The sequence below is a fragment of the Ictidomys tridecemlineatus genome, chromosome 8 (assembly GCF_052094955.1).
Source record: "Ictidomys tridecemlineatus isolate mIctTri1 chromosome 8, mIctTri1.hap1, whole genome shotgun sequence".
Taxonomy (NCBI): Eukaryota; Metazoa; Chordata; class Mammalia; order Rodentia; family Sciuridae; genus Ictidomys; species Ictidomys tridecemlineatus.
In genome coordinates, this window is record NC_135484.1 from 33,158,879 (window position 1) to 33,180,879 (window position 22,001).

General features: G+C 37.3%; 1 protein-coding gene across 1 annotated transcript in view; it reads left to right on the plus strand.

Moving 5' to 3' along the window:
- Positions 1–518: 518 nt before the first annotated feature.
- Positions 519–22,001, plus strand: part of Samd3 (sterile alpha motif domain containing 3) — a 47,551-nt gene continuing 26,068 nt past the window's right edge. Inside the window, exons 1-5 of the mRNA XM_005340349.4 lie at positions 519–1,262; positions 2,087–2,276; positions 5,390–5,497; positions 19,931–20,116; positions 20,355–20,439. Of these exons, the coding sequence (XP_005340406.1) occupies positions 1,184–1,262; positions 2,087–2,276; positions 5,390–5,497; positions 19,931–20,116; positions 20,355–20,439 (648 nt within the window). The 5' untranslated portion in view covers positions 519–1,183. The remainder of the gene's footprint in view (positions 1,263–2,086; positions 2,277–5,389; positions 5,498–19,930; positions 20,117–20,354; positions 20,440–22,001) is intronic.

The window sequence follows — 22,001 nt, forward strand, 5'->3', positions numbered from 1 at the left end:
ACATACTTTTATTTTTTATTTTATACTTTATATTTATTTTTTATTTTATATCTTTATAGATTAAATATTTAACATTTATAAATTAAATATCTTACATATATATTTATATTTTATTCCATTCCTCCAAGAGTAATTTTTCTCTCTGTCTTTACAGAATGGTCAGTATTTTACTATACTAATAAATATCATTGAAATTGAATATAATGTTAAAAAAATAAAATGTTTAAAGTTTTTTTCAGTTTCTGCCCAATCCATTAGAAGTCTTTTGTACTGAATTGTAAAAAAATAAATGATCTGCTTAAGGACAATAGGAAAAATTATTAATTTTTTTAAATAAGAAAAATCATTGAAATCAGTATACTAGATGGCTGCAGAATAATAGCCTGTACAAGAACAATAAGAAATAGATCTTGCAAATTCTGTGTACACCTCTCTCACTTAGACAAATATTAGAAGAATTTAATTATTTTCTAATTCTAAGTCTGCCCAATTAAGTAGAAAAGAGAAATCAGTGTTTGAGTTCATCCTAGTTTTCTTACCAATCATAATGGTGTTTAGTGAGTTCTAGAACTGAATGGGTTTTGAGTGGTATTGGAAGAAAGGGCAGATACTCTCGGATTCTCCTGAGGCTCCTCTTGCTAAAGCAGACCATGAGCAGGGGCTGCGAGCTCTCTTTCCAGGCTGGGAGCAGCAAGGGGTTAAACAGTCCTGGTGTAATAAGTATCTCTGTCAGGCTTTCTTCTGATCCTTCCTCTTTTCTCTTCTGCCCACCCTTTTTGTAAATGTCAACCACTTCCTGATGGTTTCACACCTTTCTTTTCTTTGTGAAGAAACCTGGGTGTACCATTGTATGTTCTGGCTGGCCGTGAGTAAAGCTGAGGGATGCCTGTGGGGAAAAGTAGGAGCAGGTGAAGATATTTTAAAAATGAGACCAGGCAATGGGTTAAAATCAGTCATGTTTGTAACATGCCTGTTAGCAACTTTTAAATATGTATTATAAAAATATTCATTTAAAAAAAAAAAAACTTAATGTTGGGAGTCTAAAGGAATCTAGCAGAAGAACGAGATTGTTCTTTTTTAAATATATCAAAGAACGATAATCAGGAAAAAACAAGAACAACAACCCTGGAGAATCCTTCCCTGGCCTTTTACTCTACAGGTGTACTATTTATAGGATCCTGCAATGGAAACTTGGTCAGTTGATCAGGTCTGCCTTTGGCTGGTGGAGAAAAACTTAGGAGAGCTAGTGCCTAGGTTTCAAGGTGAGTTGTTCACCCTTTTAAAAATCTTATTTGAGCAGCCTGGATATTGTGAGTTTCTTCTGTTATTAAAAATTACTTTGCTGCTTCATGTCTGTGTGTATGTAAATGTGGACGTGGAATTACTGCAGTAAAGAACTTTTTAGTTCTTTATTTACCATGAAAGAGTTTTTATTTTACCTAGTATCTACAGGAGAAGATATAGCAAGATGAACTCAGTCTTGAGAGGGACTTAAAATACTTATTTGGTACTTATATTTAATATAGACTTTGCCTTATGTAATCTAGTATGTGCAATGTTAAATTAATAAGTATTTAATATTGGTCAGGAGGTATTACTAAGAATTATTTCCCAAAAAGTTTTTTTTCTTTATAAAAATAATGCATGTTACATGGGGCAGGAGGCAGGAAGGGAGGGGGGGAAGTGCTGGGGAGTGATATTGGCCAATTTATATTGTTATATTTACGCATGAATGAATATGTAACAGCAAATCCTATCATTATACACAACTATAATGCACCAACAAAAATATGAAGAAAATAAAAATACTGCAATTTAGAATTAGAATGGGGAAAGGGCATTAATGAGTAAATACAAAGTTTTTATTGTGAATCCCTTTCCTGGTTCTTTTTTAGAAGCAGACATCAATTTGGAATTGTGCAATATCAAAGTTATATTTTTGTCAAAGATACATACAATTTTATAACCACAGAAAACAAGTTTAGACAATCCTTTCAACACTAGAAATAGTTCTGTTTATAAAGCTTGTGTTTTGCTGTGTTTTACTGGGAAACCATATAGAAACTAATTTTTATCTGTTTCTCAGAGGAAGAAGTAAGTGGGGCCGCTCTTCTAGCACTTAACGATCGGATGGTTCAGCAACTGGTCAAGAAAATTGGGCATCAGGCTGTTCTGATGGACTTAATTAAAAGATACAAGCAGAACAATCAAGGACCAAGGTTTCCTGGAAGCCCCAGGGAGATAAGCCTGATCACACAAGCAGAAGCAACCCCAGCGTAAGTGATGTTAACAAAAGGCCTTGTTTTTGATACTATGCTCTCCCAAGAATGGCCAGAGCATGAAGGTTGGGGTTTAAAACTTTTTGGAAAATGTGACCATGTTCAGCTAGATTTATGGGTAAAAATATTTCTAATATTTGAGGAAAGGGCACTCTGCAAAATTTTACGAATCAAGATACATCATGTTTTTTTTCACCACGCTTTAAACACTGACTCCAATTGGTGAAGTCCTAAAAGGATGGGGTTCCTAAATAAAATGCTGTAGGATGAGCAGCGGAAATATAAGTGAAAAAGTGGAAATGAATTCCTGGAAATAAGATTTTAATCCACTAAGCCCCATTGTCCCAGATGTGGGACGCCTATAAAAACTTAAATTGAGCAACAAATATACCACTTAAAGTAACTTTTGAAATAAATATTATGTTTTTAGAGTTCTGTACTTTTGAGAAAAACAATAATTGAATGATTAGAGCACTTGAAAATGCATATACAAAGAATTTAAGTTCTAGATTGTGATTTCCAACCTATTTTAATGTGTCGAATTTGATGAAATTTTTGCAGGTCTGAAAACTTGGGACTTACGAGTTAAAAACCAGGGCTTGCAAAAGGCATCTATGTCTGCTCCTGAGTATTTATTCATGCATTTGTGTCCTTTAGGACCCTATATAGTGACTAATATATACTATCCTCTAGAGGTCTTAGAAAAATGATTTACTAACCATTCTTGCCACAATGAGTTTCCTAATTCTTTAAGAGTATCCTTAGAATAATTAATGCTATGAAAGCACCCCACAGGAAACATGTGGAAACATTTGTGGTGGCCCATAAAAGGCCTTGGTTTTGATCCTATGCTTTCCCAAGAATGGCTATAGCATGAAGATTGGGGGTGTTTTTTTTTTTATCACTGATTTATGCATTAAAAAAATGACAACAGAATTAAGCAAATTAATTTTTTTTTATTTTACAAATCTATATCCAGGATGCTTTCAGGCATTCTGATTTGATGTTTCCTTATTAAGAACTTTTTGCAAAATTTTTGAAATGAAATACTTGCTTCAGACCAATCATTCATTTAAAAATAAGGTTGTCATGTTTGATGATATCCATTCTATTTTTTATCTTTTTGGAAGTTAAATGGGTAATTCCCTCTTTCTCTTTGATAAGGAATACAATATTAATGAGAATTGGCTCATGTATTGATTTCTAGGATTTTTGAATATTTGGGACTTAAAAGCTATAGGTAGTCTTGAAGGGCTGGTGTACATGGTCTATAAATTCTCCCAAATGATTTATTTGAAGGATTTCTAAGCACCGTTATGGTGTATTCTCGAACATATGACTTTTGGAGAAGTTCCCATTGCAAGCTTTTACTACTGTCCAGCAAAAGAGAGGGTGGAAGTTCAAAGCTGGTGCAAAGTAATTTCCGGGCATTTTTGATGAGTAGAACTTTTGAACTGGAAGTTCCTCTCAGTTGACTGGAATCTTGATATTGCCTTAGGCACAGCTTAGAAGAGAACAGGCATCCGTTTTTTTCCACTGCAAATCAGTTTATAATGTTCTCTAGTAAATGAGAGTTGGCTGGATTGCCAGGAAATCTGGGCTTCGTTCCTGGTTCTTCCACTGACTTGGATTGATTTTACTAAATGTTGGCACCCCTGTCTCTTCATCTGCACGTTGTGAAAGTAATATAATACCTAACTCCTGTCAATTCACACTCATGTCAGGAGTATTGTAATTTCTGGACAGAGCAAATCTCTCTTCACTTTCCCCACTCAAAAACAGTGCTTTGTTAACTTGTCCAAGAAGGCTATTTTTGAGGGTAGCCAATACTGGGAACACTGGTTGCCCAAGGATTTAGGAGGGGGTACTCATCACTTTTACATAGTAAATAGCCAACTCACTTTAAGGATTGTGTTCTCTTGTACTTAGGTTAGATTATTCAGGTGTAAAATTACAATTTCATGCGAGAAGAGAATGTTTGTTGGTTATGTTTGCTTATTGTCAAATATATTTGTCAAATATATCGTCACTTGACAAGTTTGTTGTCAAGTAGGAATGATAGCAGAGAAACATGAAAATATGCCCTTTAATTAAACCCTTATGGGAAATGCTTATAAAGATTCGAAACTTGGTATGAGAAAGAACCCGGAATTTAGGTATCAAAATACCTGCTTTCAAACCTCTGTTAGGATATTTGCTACTCATCTAACAAAAGAAGATAAAACTTGGACATTTGTTTGACTTGTTTTAGTTTTAGCTTCTTCAAGTGTAAAATGTAGTGGGTAAAATAAATGATGCTTTTGGCCCCTTCTGAGAGTCTGTAAAGGCATTCCAGATCAGAGACAGGTTTCAGATTCCATTTAATGGCCAATGGTTGCCTGGTATGTTATTTTTGCAAAGGATTTTTGACATTCTATTTAGAACTAAGCAAACAATAGGATATCAATAGGAGAGTATTTACAGTTACTTTATGGTGGCCTTGTTGAATCTGGTAGAAAAATTACTGGACAGGAAATCAGGAAAACTGAGTACAAATCTTGGCACTACTACTGAGTAGCTTGTGGCCATGAACAACTTGCTTTCCTTTCTGGACTTCAGTTGTATAGCTTAGAAAACGAGAGGGTATGGCTCTAAGAATGATGAGATTTTACAGGTAATAAATGCTCCCCCCAAATGGCAAGGAGTGGAGAAAGGATCTGACAGGTAACCATTTTATTTTGCTAAATAAGTATATTAGCCATATGTACTATTATCACTCTCATTTCATAAATGAAAAGATTATCTTAACAGCATTTAAAAATAAGACAGATTGAGGGCTCCAGGCATAGCTCAGTTCCATTCCCAGTTTCAGGAAGAAAATACAACAGATTGGTGAAAACACCCTCACAAACTGGTATCTGTATACTTCTTAGCATATAGAATGCACTGAGGGAGACGTCTTCAGTAGGTCCTCCCTTTTAGTCATGAGTCTCACATGAGCTTGGACAGGAACTCAGATCACAGCATGTACTGTGGGTTGACCCCTTACCCTCAGAGCTGCTGTGAGGTCAATGTTTGGGGCTGTCATTGAATAGCCTCACACCAGTTCTTCCTTCTTTTCTTGGTTCCAGGGATATACAGTCCTCCAGTCCAGCCAGTCATGGGGAGCAGAGGCCGTCTTTCCATCCAGCTGAAAACCTTGATAATGGACTAATTGACCAAAGAGTATTGAAACAGAGGTGAGGTACCAAAGTTAAAACACTTCAAAGCTAAATGATAATATTCTTCTTTATTTGTGATGAGATTTCATGTGTTTAAAATGCATTTCTAATTTGAAACTCTTTGTTTCCCTAGAAGGAAACTTTTTAGTAAGTGATAAAGATGTTTAGTACCACTTGAAGATTAAATTTTATGTGTTTTGCCCTAAAAAAAATTGAAGTTTTGAAGTGATGTTATACATCTCTTTCAAGTATGCATTTTAAGGAAAAATAAAAGAGGATTTCATAAACTTGTCCAAATTAATTTGCAGTGGCTACAAAACGATGGAATTTATTCTGTGGATAATGTTCTATAGAATATGTCTTGGGTACAGTCTTTGCTTTGTTTTGAATTTTGATGTTGTTGCTTTAATTTGACTATTGAGAGACAGTCCCTTTATGTTCCTATTCTGTATTTTATATGGTATAATATTTCAGTGTATTGGTTCCATCGAAACAAAGGAAAGTTCTAGACGTAGAGAACCACACGTAGGAATATAGTGCTCAGATAAAGTCATCAGAGTGATCATTGGTAAGAGGAGCTTCCTGAGCCTTTCATGGCCACCAAGCAGTGCATGCATCTATCATGCATGACAGATATCATCTCTTGTCACTAACTAGCCAACACTGCTCTTCAGGGGCACTGTCATTGTCTGGCTTGCACAGAGGGGACAGCCAGGCAACAGCCAAGCAAAATGGTGTTCTTTTAAAGTTTTCATGCACCCTTTATTCTATCGTCTCATTGAGTCCCCAGAGCCTTGAAATGCTGTTCTTTTAAAAAGTAGGTAGTGTAAAATAAAAATATGCTATTGTTCGCTGAATTTTTGAGACTCATATTGCTAGGGAGGCCTCTTTCCTTCAGAGAACTGTGGTGCCACTGTGTACCCATAGTGTAACACAATCGGTTTCCCTGAAAGAGAAGTTGCAAAGAAAGGAGCAGAAAAGTATATCAAATGGGAATGGCAGAAAGGAAGATGTCTGTTGTTTCATGAAATACATCAGGAAGTCCAGAGAAGGCTATTTATTGGTTCCTGATTCCCATTGGGTTAAAAATCCAGAGATGAATTTCTCTTTTCAAAGTAAGAAAATTAAATCTAAATGAAAGGCACAAATGTATGGCTAGTGGATTTATCTCCAAACAGAATATAAACCAAAAGTGATGGCTTGGGGACAGGAATTTTCAAATAATTTCTTTATTGGAAATATATTTTTAAAAAACCCCACCGTCTTTAATGGAAGTCTGAGAGTTTAGAGAATCCTAAAGGATGATGATAAAGTTCAAGATGATTACTAGGTGGTGGGGGGCCTGGGTGAGCAACCATTTCATACTGGGCAGATGGAGTCTCAGGGGCTGCAGAGCTGGGGAATGGAGAGATCACCTGATGTGGTTGATGGTGCAAACTGTTTGACAGAGCAGTCACTCCTTTCTGCCCAGAGGGGCTTGTTGATTCTTAGAACTCTACTTTGTGGTGGCTCCAGCCATGAGTTTTCTACTACTCCTTTCTTACATGAAACTGCTAAATGCAGCCAGTCTTTTCTGCCACTATTGAAGTGTGAATGGAGACAGGATGATTAATCCTAGTGGGACCTACTCTGGTACCACTGTTTCAGATCTGAAAAACAGGGATGATAAAGATCTTTTCTCAGGGTGCTATCATCAGCATGAAAATAGATGATACCTGCTGAGTTCCAAGCAGAGTGGAAGCACATCAAAGGCCCTGGTGTACAGCCATTTCCCCAGTCTGCTTGAGTATTCCTACTTGTCCTGGGGCATCTTTTCTCTCCCTACCTGCTGCCATTGGGAGATGAGGATGTGACCTTCTGTACATGAAGGTCTTTTCTCCTTCCAGAATTCCTGTTCCTTATAACTGTGCTATGATACTGGGAGAAAGGATTATTATTTCCATTTTTTTCCACAAAACTGAACAAAGAATGGCCTGTGTTTCATGGTATTTCTCATTCTTCATAACCAACGAGGGGGAACAAAACAACAGGATTGCCTTAGAAACTGAGAGAAATGGGAAGGTTTGGAAATCATAACTGAGACCCCCAGGCCTTTTTCTCTCATCACAGCGTCTCTCCTAAGCCTTGGACTTGTGCCTCTGACCTCCCTTCGCCCATTTCTCTACACAACAGCCTCAGTTGTTTCAAAAGCGAGCTCACCTCCCTGCCTTAGAGCATGCATGGTTGGAGCGCCTCTCTGTTGTTTCCCATCTACCTCCTTCCTTTGCTTCTTCCTATGCAGATGGCTTTACCCTTTGCTCTGCTCCCCTCAGACTGGCTGGCACAGCTGACTTGCCACCTCCGACTCCAAAGGAAACTCTCCCTGAGATCAGCTAAGGGCTCAAGTCCTTCCTGTCAATAGACCTGACTTTCCAATGCTGCTTCATTCTAGAATCTGGGGAAAAGAAACAGGCCCAGTGTGAATCTCTGTGACAGAAGGTGGAGGTGGATAAGGGCAGGATAGAGATGCCTATTTTAAATATTTCCCCTCAGGAAATCTGCCTTCTCTCTAGGTCTGCTGATTGGGCTGGAATGGAAGATTCTGTCCCTTCTGATGTACTGCCTCATTCAGGACACCATCTGGCTTGTGAGCTAAAATAATGAGAGCTAAACTTGATGCTTCCCTCCTGGTCCTCTGCTTAGGGCACTATGTACTCAACAGTTATTGATGAAGGGCTTCTTGAACGACTTTTGTATGAGGCTGGGTTCCTCACCTAAGACCCGCTTATCCTTTAAGACTGCTCGAAATCCCTCTCCAGCAAGCCTCCAGAGATGTTCCAGACCATTCAAGGAGCCCTTCTCTATGTAGTACTCTCTATGTATTTTTGCTTTGCTTGTAAAAGTAGATATTGAAATTGATTACTTTTAAGTCTGTATTTCCTCCTTAGACACAAGCACCATAAAGACTAAGACCATTTCCTTTTGCTTTTATAAACTAGTATTTATCTCAGCTTCTGGACTAGAAGCTCAATCAGATGTTTAAAATTGAACTAAGGATATGTGAGCCAAAGAAAGATTGAATATGATTTCATGGGACAGGAAAAATACTTAAATAGCCTCTATTACTATATAGACTTTTTGATACAATCCATAATACATATGTTAATTTTTTTAGCAGAGTTGAATTTAACGGGTTAATATATCATTTACCTACATCAGGCTAAAAAGCTGAAGGTATTTGGCCAGAGGGCTTCCACAAAGCCAACTGCTTTCAGGAGGTAGAAAGGGATAGTAGAGAAAATGCTGGCCTTGGGGTCATCTCTAGACTCCCCGGTTTACTTTGCACCACATGGGATGGAACCACCCATCTTGATATATAGTCTCTGAATTCCAAATGAAATAGCTATCAAAGCATCTTGCAGCTGTCACCACACCACACACAGTGGCAGTTACCATTCTTGAGATATTTCCCCCTATGTTCCTTGAAAGGAACATACGTTTTCCATCCAGACAATTTGCAAACAAAAAGAAAAAAGAAGACTCTGGAGACTGGAAAGTCACCTGACTTTGGCTCTTGAAGAGTCTAGCAATAGTGAAAAAATGAGGTATGTGTGTCCCCGTGGATGAACTGGAAAGAAACGCTAGCATGCTGTAGCACACACAATGCAGCTTTCTTTGGTGATGGGTGACCTGTGCTCTTTACTGAATTACCTAAATACTCTTTCTGGATACAAGGATTGTGGGTCCCAACCTCATCATGTGTTGGGAGTCCTTCAAGAAGAGCTTTCTCTGCATTGAGATTCTTTTTTCTTTTCTTCTTCTTCTTCTTCTTTTTAAATCTACCCTATTAGAAACTGCTTGCTTCTCCTTTGGTAGCTAATAGTGCATAAAATCAGATAAACAGGTAGCAGTTTCCTACATGTTACTTTAAAGGCACTTCATTTGAACTTGAAGTATATGTGTGCAGATGTTTTGCTTGTGCTTTGGGGCATAGCTATAAATTAGTCATGGTTTCATGCATATTTAAAAATTCTTTTAATGATGAGGAATTTTTTTTTCCTCTTTGGTCTGACTACTGCTATGAAATGGTGTAAAGGGAGATTACCATTTTTCAGCCTATGCTCAGTAAGTGAAGAAATGTCAATGGATCTTCAACACATTCAGTGCATTATTTTTAGTCACTCTCACACAGGTAGCTCAGACAAGGGATGACAGGGTTGTGTGTGCCTCCTATTCCAGTATATAAGAAAAGGTAGATTTAGGAGGGGGAGGCAGGCTAGTTTCAGGTCTCATAGTACAAGTTTCCATTAGATGTGTAAGATTAGTCTTCTCAATTCCTACATGTCTAGGTCCTCTATTAGCTGAGAGCTCTAGGAGGTGGGGGTGTCAGGGACCACTCTTACTCACTTCTGTAGGGCCTGACATGACACAGAGTAGGTGATCAACAGATGTGTATTACATGAAGAATCAGATGTATTAAGCAGTTTTTGTGATCTTCTCCTGAGTCAAAGATATGTGACCATAATAGAGAATGAAGGAACCTTGTAAGAGAACAAGGGGTGAGACATGATATCTTCAGACCTATTGCCTTAGTCACAGCTATATCAGGCAGATGGGGCAGGTAAGAGGTAAGTGCAGGTATTGAACCAGGATGGCATCCTGGTTATAGCCAGGTTGGTAAATTTGGAGACACAGGATAAGCAGGTAATTAAGAGTTTAGTTTTAAACCCTAGCTCTGCTGTTTACCAGATGAGTGATGCTAAGCAAGTTCTCCAGCCTCAGGGAGCCTTACTTTTCCCATCTGTAAAATAAATAGAAGAACAAGTTAATGTATTAAAAAAAAATTTTTAAGGCCTGGGGCGTAGTATGAACACATAAATCTTAGCTATCATTTTTATTTTCTGGCTGGTTACCAAGCATAAGGTTCAATGAGACTCAAAAATTCTGCTCTCGATTGTAAAAAGTGGTCCCAGGGATTGCACCAGGAAGTTCTGTCAGACAGCACAGACAGCAGTGTCTGGAAATCCGGCCAGGACTCGGGCTCCAGGCAAAAGGAGGAGATGCTCTAGTCTCCCCAGAAGGCCCGGGACATCGGTGGATAGCTGCCATAGAAGATGAAACAGAAACACTTCCTCTGAGCCAATATGAAAGAAGGGAAGGAGGAGAGAGGCTTTAAGAACCGAAACAAAGAAACCCAGTTACCACTGAGAAGGGCATCAGAGACCACACAGTTGAGAAAAACTCTCCCATTTAGATGCAGAATCCCAGATTCAGCCATGGTGTCCCGTCTCACCTTGGGCCCAGAGCAATGTTCTCTGCTATCTATAGACTGAGGTCTCTGAGACCACGAGACCCAAGTCCACTTTCCTTCTCTAAGTTGTTCTTGTTAGGTATTTTGGTCTCAGCCACACAACAGATTAAATAAGCTGACAGATGGGAGATTTTGATTTTGACCAGGTCACTGAAGATTTCTCCACATGAGGCATATAAAATCAGCACTCTGGGAAGATTCAAATAGTGGTTTTTGTACCCCCAACCCATCCGCATAAAGGTTCTCTGTGAAGACATTTGCTGTTCTCTGTCAGGTCAGGATCCAAAAGCCTAGTAGTGAGTAAGTGGATTAAAATGAAAGTTGCCCTAGATCTACTTAAGCTGAACTAAAAACCAACATCTTGCTACTGCTGAACTATAAAATAGTAGTGCTGAGCCATCTTGAAATAAGGAATAGATCATGTCTGGTTGCTTATTTTTATGTATGAATGAGGAAGAATAAAAGAAAAAGAGGGACTCAGACATGATAGTTATGCGAGACCTGATTGTGTAACTGGCGTGGTAAGTGTAAACTTTGAAGACAAAGGCCAGGTTTCTGGAACTTTGTGTTTCTGCCAAATACGAAGAGGAACTGGGGAATAGGTGGATGTAAAATATTTATTTATATATTGTTTCTTTTCTGATTACTCGGAACCCCAAATACAACTAAGTCCTTAGATTTCATGTTAAAAGCCAAGAACACCGAGGGTAACGAAGGAGTTGCCTGAATGTGGCTGTATAATAGCTGATACGTAATAACTTGCACTGCTCAGCTCTCTTCCCTTTCTTTCTGCTTAATTATGGGTTCCCACATGCATTTTAAAAGGTAAATTCCTCCGGCAGTCTCTAGACTGATTGGCAGATTTGAAAGCCTTGGCTAAAAAAAAAAATATATAGCTTAAAAGCAAACATGAACATTCTGAAAGTGCAGGGTGAATTTTTCTGAATCAGTGGTGGGCACCATCATTGCACCAACAACACTGCATTTCCTTCATAGTCCACACTTGTTTCCTATTTTGAAAATATATATCATAATATCCTTTTCTGTCCTGGAACAAGATAATAGCAAGTTTCTTAAGCAGATGTTGAAGTCTCTCTTTGCTTCCTCCTCTTCTTCTCTGTTTCCAAAATACGTAAGCCTTTTAATGTTTCTGAGATCGAATGCCATCTAGTATGAGAGTTGACAATATACAATTGAGTCCTCAATCTATACTGTTCTTAGTATATAAAGTCTGCAGCCTTGGATGTAGAGAGAAGAACCCAAAATGGGATGTCAAAATAGAGGGCTTGTGGAACATCATCTTTCAGTCCAGCCCCTGGAGAGCATGATGTTTGCCACTATTTTCTCTCTCTTACAGTGGGGGAGTGCTACTCCTGGTGGTATTCTCGATGTGAAAACTTAAGGGTTTAGTGATCTGGCACTTCTTTTCATTGGCATGTTGGCTTGGTGTCTTGCCTGTCAGTGGATTCCTTGTCATGAGTGGGTTGTTTTAATAGGAAAAACAAAACAAACAAAAAAAAACTTTCTTCTTTGAAAGTTATCAATTTACCAGGGTGGTTGTACATGACTGTTATCCCAGTGACTCAGGAGACTGAGGCAGGAGAATTGCAAGTTTGAGCCTCAGCTTTAGTCTCAGCTTCAGTAGTGTGATCCTGACTCAAAATAAAAAATAAAAAGGACTGGGGAAGTGGCTCAGTGGTAAAGCAACCCTGGCTTCAATCCCTAGTACCAAAAAATAATTTATTTTAAATGAATGATTCTATTTTATATATATAACCACAAGTTTATAGAACTGGCTGACGTAGAATTTTATATTTAGCATTTTATCTCTCTCTCAAACATTTCTAGTCCTTTCTATAATTTTTGTCACAAACTGCTACTCAACAAGGACATAAGGAAATCAAAGCAGATGGGGAGCCAAGATAGAACTGAGTGCCCGTCCACAGGGCCCATGTCGGACCAGGCCTGTGTCAGACATCTGGACAAGAAGTTCACCTGAGGGCCAAGAGAATATGGAGGAGAATTCACCCCAAAGAGCTCCAGATAAATCTGGAAGAATGAGGAAAACAGGGTATTTGATGTGAGAGAATCCCACTGCTGACACATGTATAGAACATTCTGGAGGTTTAGCAAGGCTTGTATCTTGACTGCACCCGAGACTTCACCTTGTATGGTAGTTGATGATATGACATCATACAAAATTTACTGTATTTTGGATTATTATAATTATTAAATATGAGGAATCTAATTTAAGATGTTAGCAATAGAAACTATGGAATTTTACTTTTTCTCATGGAATCTGAAAATCCTATCCCTTATTTTATTTGTGGAGCTGAGTAAAAAAAAAGAATGAAAAAATTTCCTTGGATTTTGGAATCAAGTAAATTGGAAGCAACAGTTTCAAATGCGCAGGAAACTGCAACTTGGTTGAAAAATTTTTTTAAGGAAGGAGAATTTTGAGGCTCTTAAGATTCTCTAATTCATAAAGAAACACTGAAGCTTTCTAGTTTGGAGGTTTAAGAGTTTACTTTCTCCCCAAAGCAATGTCATCTACTTTCATGGGGATAAAATAACTACAAGCACTCAATAGTTCCAAATGGAGTTTAATGCAAAGAACAGATTCAGGTTTTTCCTTTCAAATATGATTTTTTACATCTAAACATGTAACAAATCATAGTTATTTTTCTCTTCCTGGAAAGTCCCAGAAACCCAAAGGGATGATAAATAAAGGATGGGCCTGGCTCAGAATTGCTCTCATAAATAGGAAGCAATAACTCAACTCTCAGGGAGACGAGTTACTAAAGATGCTGTTGGTCACAGTGATTTATATAGTAAACTGGGTTGCAGATGATCTACCTGCCATGTTCACCACACAGTGTCTGTCGGAATCAATGTCACTTAGCATATGGAATATGTTGTCAGGAAACTAGATTATCATGCCTATGATAATTGGAAGAATATCATGCATTTTGCATATGAAGAATTACAAAAGGCAGATATCTGGTATGGTCAAGTAGTGAATGTGAATTTATATCTCTCTCATACACTTGGTCTTTAAATTATTGGACTTTAAAATTTGAAGTTATATTTCCACATTGGTTCCCAGTACTCTTTCAGTACCTCCAAGTAGTATTTGAAATTCATTAGCAGAATAAGGAATAGTATGTAGAAATGCTGGATTCTTCAATATTTGGTCTGCATATGGCTCATACATGAGGAGTCTAGAGACAGCTCAGCTGTCTTTATAGACTCCAGTCATAGGAGTAAGACAGACAACTAGTGGATTGTCCTTTTGAGTAAACTTCTTCAGAAGACAAGTTTAAGTGATAGTCCAGGTGTTCTTCAAATCAGGGAAAAATGTTTCATATGATCAGGGCAAATGTGAAAGGCCCCAAATAGTCAAATTTACATCAATGATGCTTCTTTTTCAGCTCCTTATGTTCTTTGTACTTTGTGTTTGCCTTCTCTTTAGAGACACTTATCTATGGATATGCCTCCTAGGAATCCCCTGGAATCCATTTTACCATCATCACAAAGCTACCCAGGTGGAGAAGGAAACTCTCTATAGAGGCTGGCAGGTTACAGAGAAATATTACTTCTGAAAAGTGTTCTCAGATTTTTTTAGCCAGCCAGATCTCACAGTAACCAGCTCCGAGTTGACATAACTTACCTTGGTTACTCAGTCCGACCAGGAGTCCTGCACCCAGAACTCAAGATGCTTCTTTCTCTCCAGAATAGTTACAATATCAAGTAGGACAGGTTTATTTTACTGGGACCCTGGACTATGTCTTGAGTGGCTGGCCTGGGAAGTCAATGGCCAGTTCTGCCTGGCCCCTCCACTGACTAACATGATGAGATCAATGTTTGTATAAAATTGGATAACATTTCAGAGAGGAAAAGTTTTTATGTCTATGTAGGGGGATAAATTTTATGAAATTGGAATTGGAAAAAATGGACCATTTTTTTAATTTTTTATTTTCATTTCTCTTTACAAATTAGATTATTTCTATTGATGTTTCTTTAAATTCATTGACCATTTCTTCTTTATGCTCCATTCTACTCTATTTTTTTTAAATAACTTCTGTCTCTCTGCCAAAATTTCCTACCATTTCAATCATTCTAGCATGTTTTTCTTTGAATCACGGAACACTGTTAAATTAGTTACTTTGAAATTCTTGCCAACATCTGGATCATCTCAACATCACACACTATTGCTCATCTTTACTCTAGAGAATGGGTCACAATTTTTTGTTTGTTTTTGTATTTTAGTGTGTTACTTAATTTTAGATTGTGTACTGGACATTGTGAGTATTGCAATGTGCAGATATTTGAATAAGTCCTATTCACCCAAAGAACATTGTTTGTTTTAACAAACAGTAAAATTGATTGGACTTTAAAACAAAAAATTTCTCTGAGATGTCAATTAAATCTGTTTAATTCTTTTATCTTTGATTGGAATATGTACATGTGTGGTTCAGGATCATTCTAAGACTGAACAATTTATATGCAAAATTTTGAGGTTAACTTCATTAACTTTTTCTTTTCTGCAATTCTCTGATTTTCCTCCACTTTTCCACAAGTTGATTGTCCTGAATGCTGTCACTAGTGTAGTCACTCATAAAAACTCCAAGCTTTCTATTAGAGTTTTAGCAGGTCTGCGTGAGGTCTGCTCTCAGGCTCAAAGCTTTAATAGGGGAAACACTCAATATTTTCCTCTTTGAAGTGTAGTATTGTCTTTAGGATCTTACATCTTTTCAATCTTCAATGTTTTCAGTTTTTTTAAAATATGTCAATATTTATTATTAATATGTGTGGAATAGTTGGTCCACTGTGAGCTTTGTAGACCACTCTAGAAACAGAGCTCACCTAGTAGACTGCTGAAATTGTGAGATGAATGTTTGTCTTAGTGTAGGAGCATGAAACCCAGTAAGAAGTACACAAATATAAGAGATAAAATGTACAGAATTTTTCATGACATCTAGGTGTGAGAAACAAAGACAAGAAAAAAGTCAAGATATTAAGGCTGAGTTGCTATTAGTTAAAAAATAAATAAAACCAAGGAAATTGAAGTGTAGTGTAGGTCAGCTCAGGCTGCCATAGCACAATACCATAGACTGGGTGACTTACGAATAGAAATTTATGTGTCAGAGTTCTGAAGGCTGTAAGTCTGAGGTTAAAGTGCTGACCAGTTCAGTTTGGGATAAGGATCCTCTTCCTGGCTTGCAGACAGCCACCTTCCCTCTGTGTCCTCACGTGGCATTGAGAGAAAAATTTTTCTGGTGTGTCTTCTTATAAAGATAGTAACCATCATTTAACCTTCATGACTTCATTTAACCCCTTTTCCATGAAGGTCTATCTAAAAATACAGTCACATCAAGGATTACAGCTGCAATATAGAATTTGGAAAGGAGGAGGACACAACTTAGTTCATGACAAAGGAGAATCTTGCTCAAAGCAAAAAAAGATCATGGATTATTTTGGATATTTACATATGAGAGGAACAAGTTACAAGTTGTTAGAGATTTGCAGTGGAACATGGAAAGAAGAATATTGGGGACCGATTTATAATCCACCAATGAAGAAGAGTCAGAGCTGATGCTGTGGCACTGGATGACTTCTCTGAGGGAGAAAGCATAGTTCAATACAGAGGATTAAGGAACAAGGACAAAAACCACCTGTAAACTCCCGGAGAATGTGAAGGAGGAATAAATTAGCAAATGAAGAAGTTGTCAGAAAGATAGGAAGAGAAACAGGAAAGTAAAATAGTGTCAAGGGAGAAAAAAAGAGTTGTGAGAAAGAGAGGGTTCTGAGGAAATGGTCAACAGGGATAAGCCCAATAAGGAAGGTCTTGAAGAGGGCCACAGTCAAAGTCCCTATGTTTGTAAACTAGGAAATCATTATTGACTTTTGAGGATGCAATCTCATTAAAGTGATTTTGAAGAGACTGAGATAAGAGCTTAAGTCAGAGCAGGATGGGGCTGATATGAGGGACATATTTAGGGTTTAAATAGGGAGTTGGATTACTGGGATAGTGAATGCAGTTAAGAAACCCTAAAATGTCCAAAACTGCCAGAGAAAATAAAGCCTGCTGGGTAACCTATGCCTTCCAGCTTACCTCATTCATTCCTGCAGCAAAAATCATTACATATCACTTTATTAAGCAATGTTGCATGCACAATGTAAAAATATAGCTCTTCTCTCAAGTAACATCTGAGTCTCTTCTGCTCCCTGCCATCACTCAACTTGTGTTCTTTTGTGCATTCATATTTTTCCTGAGTGAGTTGGCACTCAACTAGACCTGCTTCTTAACAGGACCATGTTCCTTATCCTTTGAGAACCCCCACTGGATCATACTGTTTGCTCTTTTGGAGCAGAAAAAATCAAATGATTGTTTACTCTTTTTATAGTAAGACAAAGTTGGAGAGTCAACATTGAACTTTTCATGAAAACCCCCATCATTCTTTTTAAACATTGAGGCATGATCAAAGGGTATAATGCTTCATTCAGTTAGAAAGGAGAAATAATGGTAAGAATCTGAGGTGACAAATATATTAGCTTGATTCAATAGTTGCATATTATGTATAGATATATCGTAGAGCTTCACTTTGACCCCATAAATACATAATCATTTGTCAATAGTCAATAAAATGTTTTAAATGTGATAACGATACTGCCAATTATCAAATTGTCAGCTTAACTCTTAAGTTTTATTTGATTTAGGATATAAACTTTTATTACTCATATAAACTGAGTGTTTAGTAAGTAGTAGACTGATTCATTTAGACTGGGGTCAGTCCTAGGAATTAACATGTTTTCAAAGCTTTCCCGTTGACTTTATTGTGCACCCAATATTGAAATTCACTGAATTAGAGATCTGTGGTTTTGTGGTGGTGATTTTTTCCAAAGACTCTGGCTTTGAGGTGGGAGCAGAAACATTAATGTCCTCTGAATTTGAGAGTGCTTTCTGCCCTTGCTCTTATTTTAGAGTGACTTCTGTTGGTACTCTGCCCAACTCTAACTTTTTAAGGATATTATGAATAATTTTAACAACACAGTAAAGGATTTTTTAAAAATTCCAATGCAAATTAAATTTTACAGATGAAAATGATTACGCCTACAGTTTATCTGCTTCCAAATCAGAATGTATTATTAGTTTTATGAGTCACCTTTATTGTATAATTCTCATTTTGACTTATATTAGTTGGCATAGTTTGGACTATAGCCACTTTTCAGAATATTGTTACATTGTTTTAATGTAAAGAAAAGGAAAATTCAATGCCTCTGTGTCTAGTAACTCATCTGGAGCATAATGAAAGTATCTGTTTTCAATAGATTATGTGTTTCTAGCTACATTCTAGGTGTTCAGTAGAAATAATCCCATGTATTATAGTTCCTATCATAATGTTGAAAATACTTACAGAAAAATATATATATAACAGATAAAAATTGTACCAAGCCCTATTTTATAATATCAGAATATCAAAGATACCTATTATATGGTGTGAAGTGAGTGAAAGTAACCTCAAAGCCTAAAATAAGCTTGCAACTAGCTTAGCTGCTTGAAATCCACTGGGGAAAAGGATATAGACACTGAAACATACTAAACCAAGTTCAACATCTGCCTAGTTAAATCACCTTTTTAAACTCCAGGGAAGGCACGAAACATAGCCAACAAAACTTGCCTTTATTTTATAACCCTTGGTCTCACAGATAAGGGAGAGATAATTTGGCCATGGAAGAAAAAAATAAGGAAAAAAATAATAAATGTGTAGTTGAAAATGGCCTGTAGGAGAGTAGCTGCCACATAGTAGACTCCTGATGCACATTGGTTGAATGAACGAATGAAATGAGAGAAATACACTGGCAAATAGTTTGGACTGAAGCAGAGATTTATGTCTGAGAATTATCTGTTGCTGTTATAAATCCAGGATTAAATTACTTATGTGCTTTTTTTTAGGATTTTTTTTTCCACCACTGATATAGTAACTGCCAACCAGGAGAAGGCCAAAGGAACTTACCATGAAAACAGATGAAGGTGTTTTGTCCTGCTTGCTTCATTCCCCATAGTCCATTATAACTCCTGTGTTCTTACAAAGGGTGACCTAAAATGCTCAAAGAAGCCTGACTTTTCAAAGCTCATCTGGATTTTGTTTGAACTTCTAAGAACTCCATCATCATTAGAAAAGTAACCTACTTAGGCTAATTTAAGAAATTTCTCTGTTGTCTTCAACTTGGCGTGCGACTACGCCGTCCCTTCCATCCCAATCCATCTTATTAATGGAATAGGTTGACAGTGTTCTAGTGCTTTTGATTAACTGCTGCTTAGAAATTTTACTTTAGATTCTTCTTTATACCCACTCAAAGATCACCCACTCACTATAAGGTTTTAAAGTGGTTCTGATATTTGATTTTATAAACAGCCTAATCGATGTTTAATTTCCATAACATAAAATTCACCCATTTAAAGGGGACAGACAGTTAGTTTCCATCAATTTAGGTGGCCACGCAACCATTGTCACAATCCATTTGGGCCATCCTTAGCCTCAGGCAACCACTGATCTGTTTTCTGTAGTTATAATTTTGTGTCCTGTTTTGTAGAGCTGTCATGTGAATGGAATCAGAATATCTCTGATACACTTATTTTTTAACTAAAAAAAAAAACTAAGTTTATCTTATTAAGATGGCCAAAGACCAACTAAATTAAGTGGACCTTGTATTTCACTATAAATGATGAAGGAGTAATTAGAATTTTCTTATTTGGGTGTGAAGACTAATTTATTGTGGGTTTCATTTACTTTACTGAATTGCAACTTCTTTTCTTTCTGCTAGATATCTTGTTCAGTTTTGAGCTATGCTTTACCTGTTACCTCTTCAAAATATATGGGTTAACATTCTTTCCAACTTCAGGCTTTTCTCTAAAATCTATGTTATTATGACACATTTTTCCAGAACGACAAGTACTTATGTGTGTGTAAAGGCAAAGAAAAGAGAGACTTCCAGAATTTGTGGATAGATGAATGGATATATGATGAATTTATGACTTTATATATTTAGGCTTCAGGAAGTTTGTTTAAAGCATTAGTTCTCAGGGTGTAGAGAACTAATAAATGGCATATATGTTTGGATTAGAATTTCATTTCTTGTGTGTTTTCATTTCACAGAAGAAATATGAAACATGTTCTAGCAAGGAATAAAGCATTACAGTGGACCAAATCCTACATTTTGCCAGAGTTTCCCTATGATGTCAAATGCATGTTAGCAGAGCAGAAATGTCCAGATCACAGCATGAGGATAAGGATCATTGAGTTTCTCCAGGCCGACATGACTAAGTATCTGGAAGGCTCACTGTAAGTGACAACAGGGAAAACTTGCTGGTTTGGGGGAGGGTCTGCCTTGGAGTAGTGTAGAACTCACTTGCAATAAGGTCTCTTCAGATTTTGAGTGACATACGGCATTAAGTCTAACATGCCAACAATTGAGTGTCTATTTTGTTCTATAGAAAGATTTGAAGAGGAGTCAGTGCAATTTAGACTCCTCTTGAATATGGACTGCTAGAAATGAAAGCTATCTCCCTGTTATGAACAGGTATCCCACCACACAGCAATACAATGATGTGGTCAACGCCCTGCTGCACGCCCACCCCTTCCTGGACGAGGATGGCTGTGGCTTTGTAAGTAATGACATGGCACTACCATCCTGTTCATCTGAGTCCATCTTAAGATAATAGTCTGTATTGTCCACTTAGCTTCTGATATTCTTCCCCCTTTGGTTCTCTCTCTTTCTGACTGTCCCTACTTCTTTCTTTCTTTTATTCTCTTCCTCCTCTCCTCTGTTACCTCCCTGTGATAACTTCTCTGTCTCTGCCTCACCAGTGTTCCTTTGTCTGCCCTTCATCATCTTTCTGTCCTTCTCGTAAAGCAGTCTGGGAGCTCCCATGTGACCCTCTAGGAAGGAGAGGAGATGACATGTGTCATGGCTGTCATCAACCAATTGTCTCTTGCCCTCTGATTAGAGCCAGTGGGGAAGTTGTCTGGTTGGAGGTCTTGCTTGCCTATCTCACCTGCCCTTTCACAACTGAGTGTCTTGACACCCCAAGATATATGGGCAGCAGTTCTAAACTCTGACTGCACCTCAGGAGACCCAGAGATTTTTGATTTAATGGCTCTGAGGATGTCGCCCTGACATGAGTAATTTTTAAAGTCCCCCAAATTATTCTAATGTATATCCAGGGTTGAGAACAGCTGCTCAGTACAAATCCAACTGTCTGGATCTGCCTATTTCTTGAATTTGAAAGACTGAGATCTATCTTTGTTGTACAACAGTATAAAAATACTTCGTCCTAGTGGATTATACTCTTAAAAATATTTAGACTATAATAAAAGGTTGAGTGTTTATGATATGCACTAGCGGTATATGATTTAATAAACAATCATAGGGAAATACAGTTCTGCGTACATAAAAACCTACTACTATCCCTGTATTTCTATATGACATGTGTATATACAGTGGTAATCATAGCTAAGTAAGATATATGTCTTCCTGTATCTTACCATGTCTGGGTTGTCAGAAAGTACTTTTTTGTTGTTGTTGTTGTTGTGCTTTCTTAAAGACATAGGGTAGGGTTTAAGCAATTAGTTTCAAATTGAACAAAAAAGATACATGCCAACATCATTTAAGGCCTTTGCTTGCTTGCTTGAATGTTTACTTTGCTTTCTCTCTCTATCCCCCTTCCTTCCTCTCCTCCCTCCATCTCTTTCTTCCTTCCTTTCATTTCATATTTTCAGAATGTGTTTCATTATAAATGAATAAAATCATAGACTTTCTGGAATGAGAAAAGATCTTAAACATATTTTACTAGCCATCTAGAAACTGTAAAATTGTAAAGCCAAGACTAGAATTCAGGAATCCTTGCTTCTAGGATTCCATCTTTTCTAAAATATGCTTCTACCTATAAAACACACTATAAAGTTACCAAAGTTTCTCTAAAATAAAAAAATATATATAATGCATCAAAACCTGGGGTCTCAACATTGTAGTCATTGCAATATGGTTGACAAAATCAAATCTCAGCATTCCTTTGACATTCAAGATACAGGAACTATATCTTGAATTAGTATCGATATCAGTACTACTGTGTATAGAAATACAGTCAGCCCCCCACGTTCAGATTTCACCTCCTGGGATTCAACAAACCTTGAATACTGTGCTTTGTAATTAGGCTTATGATGGTTG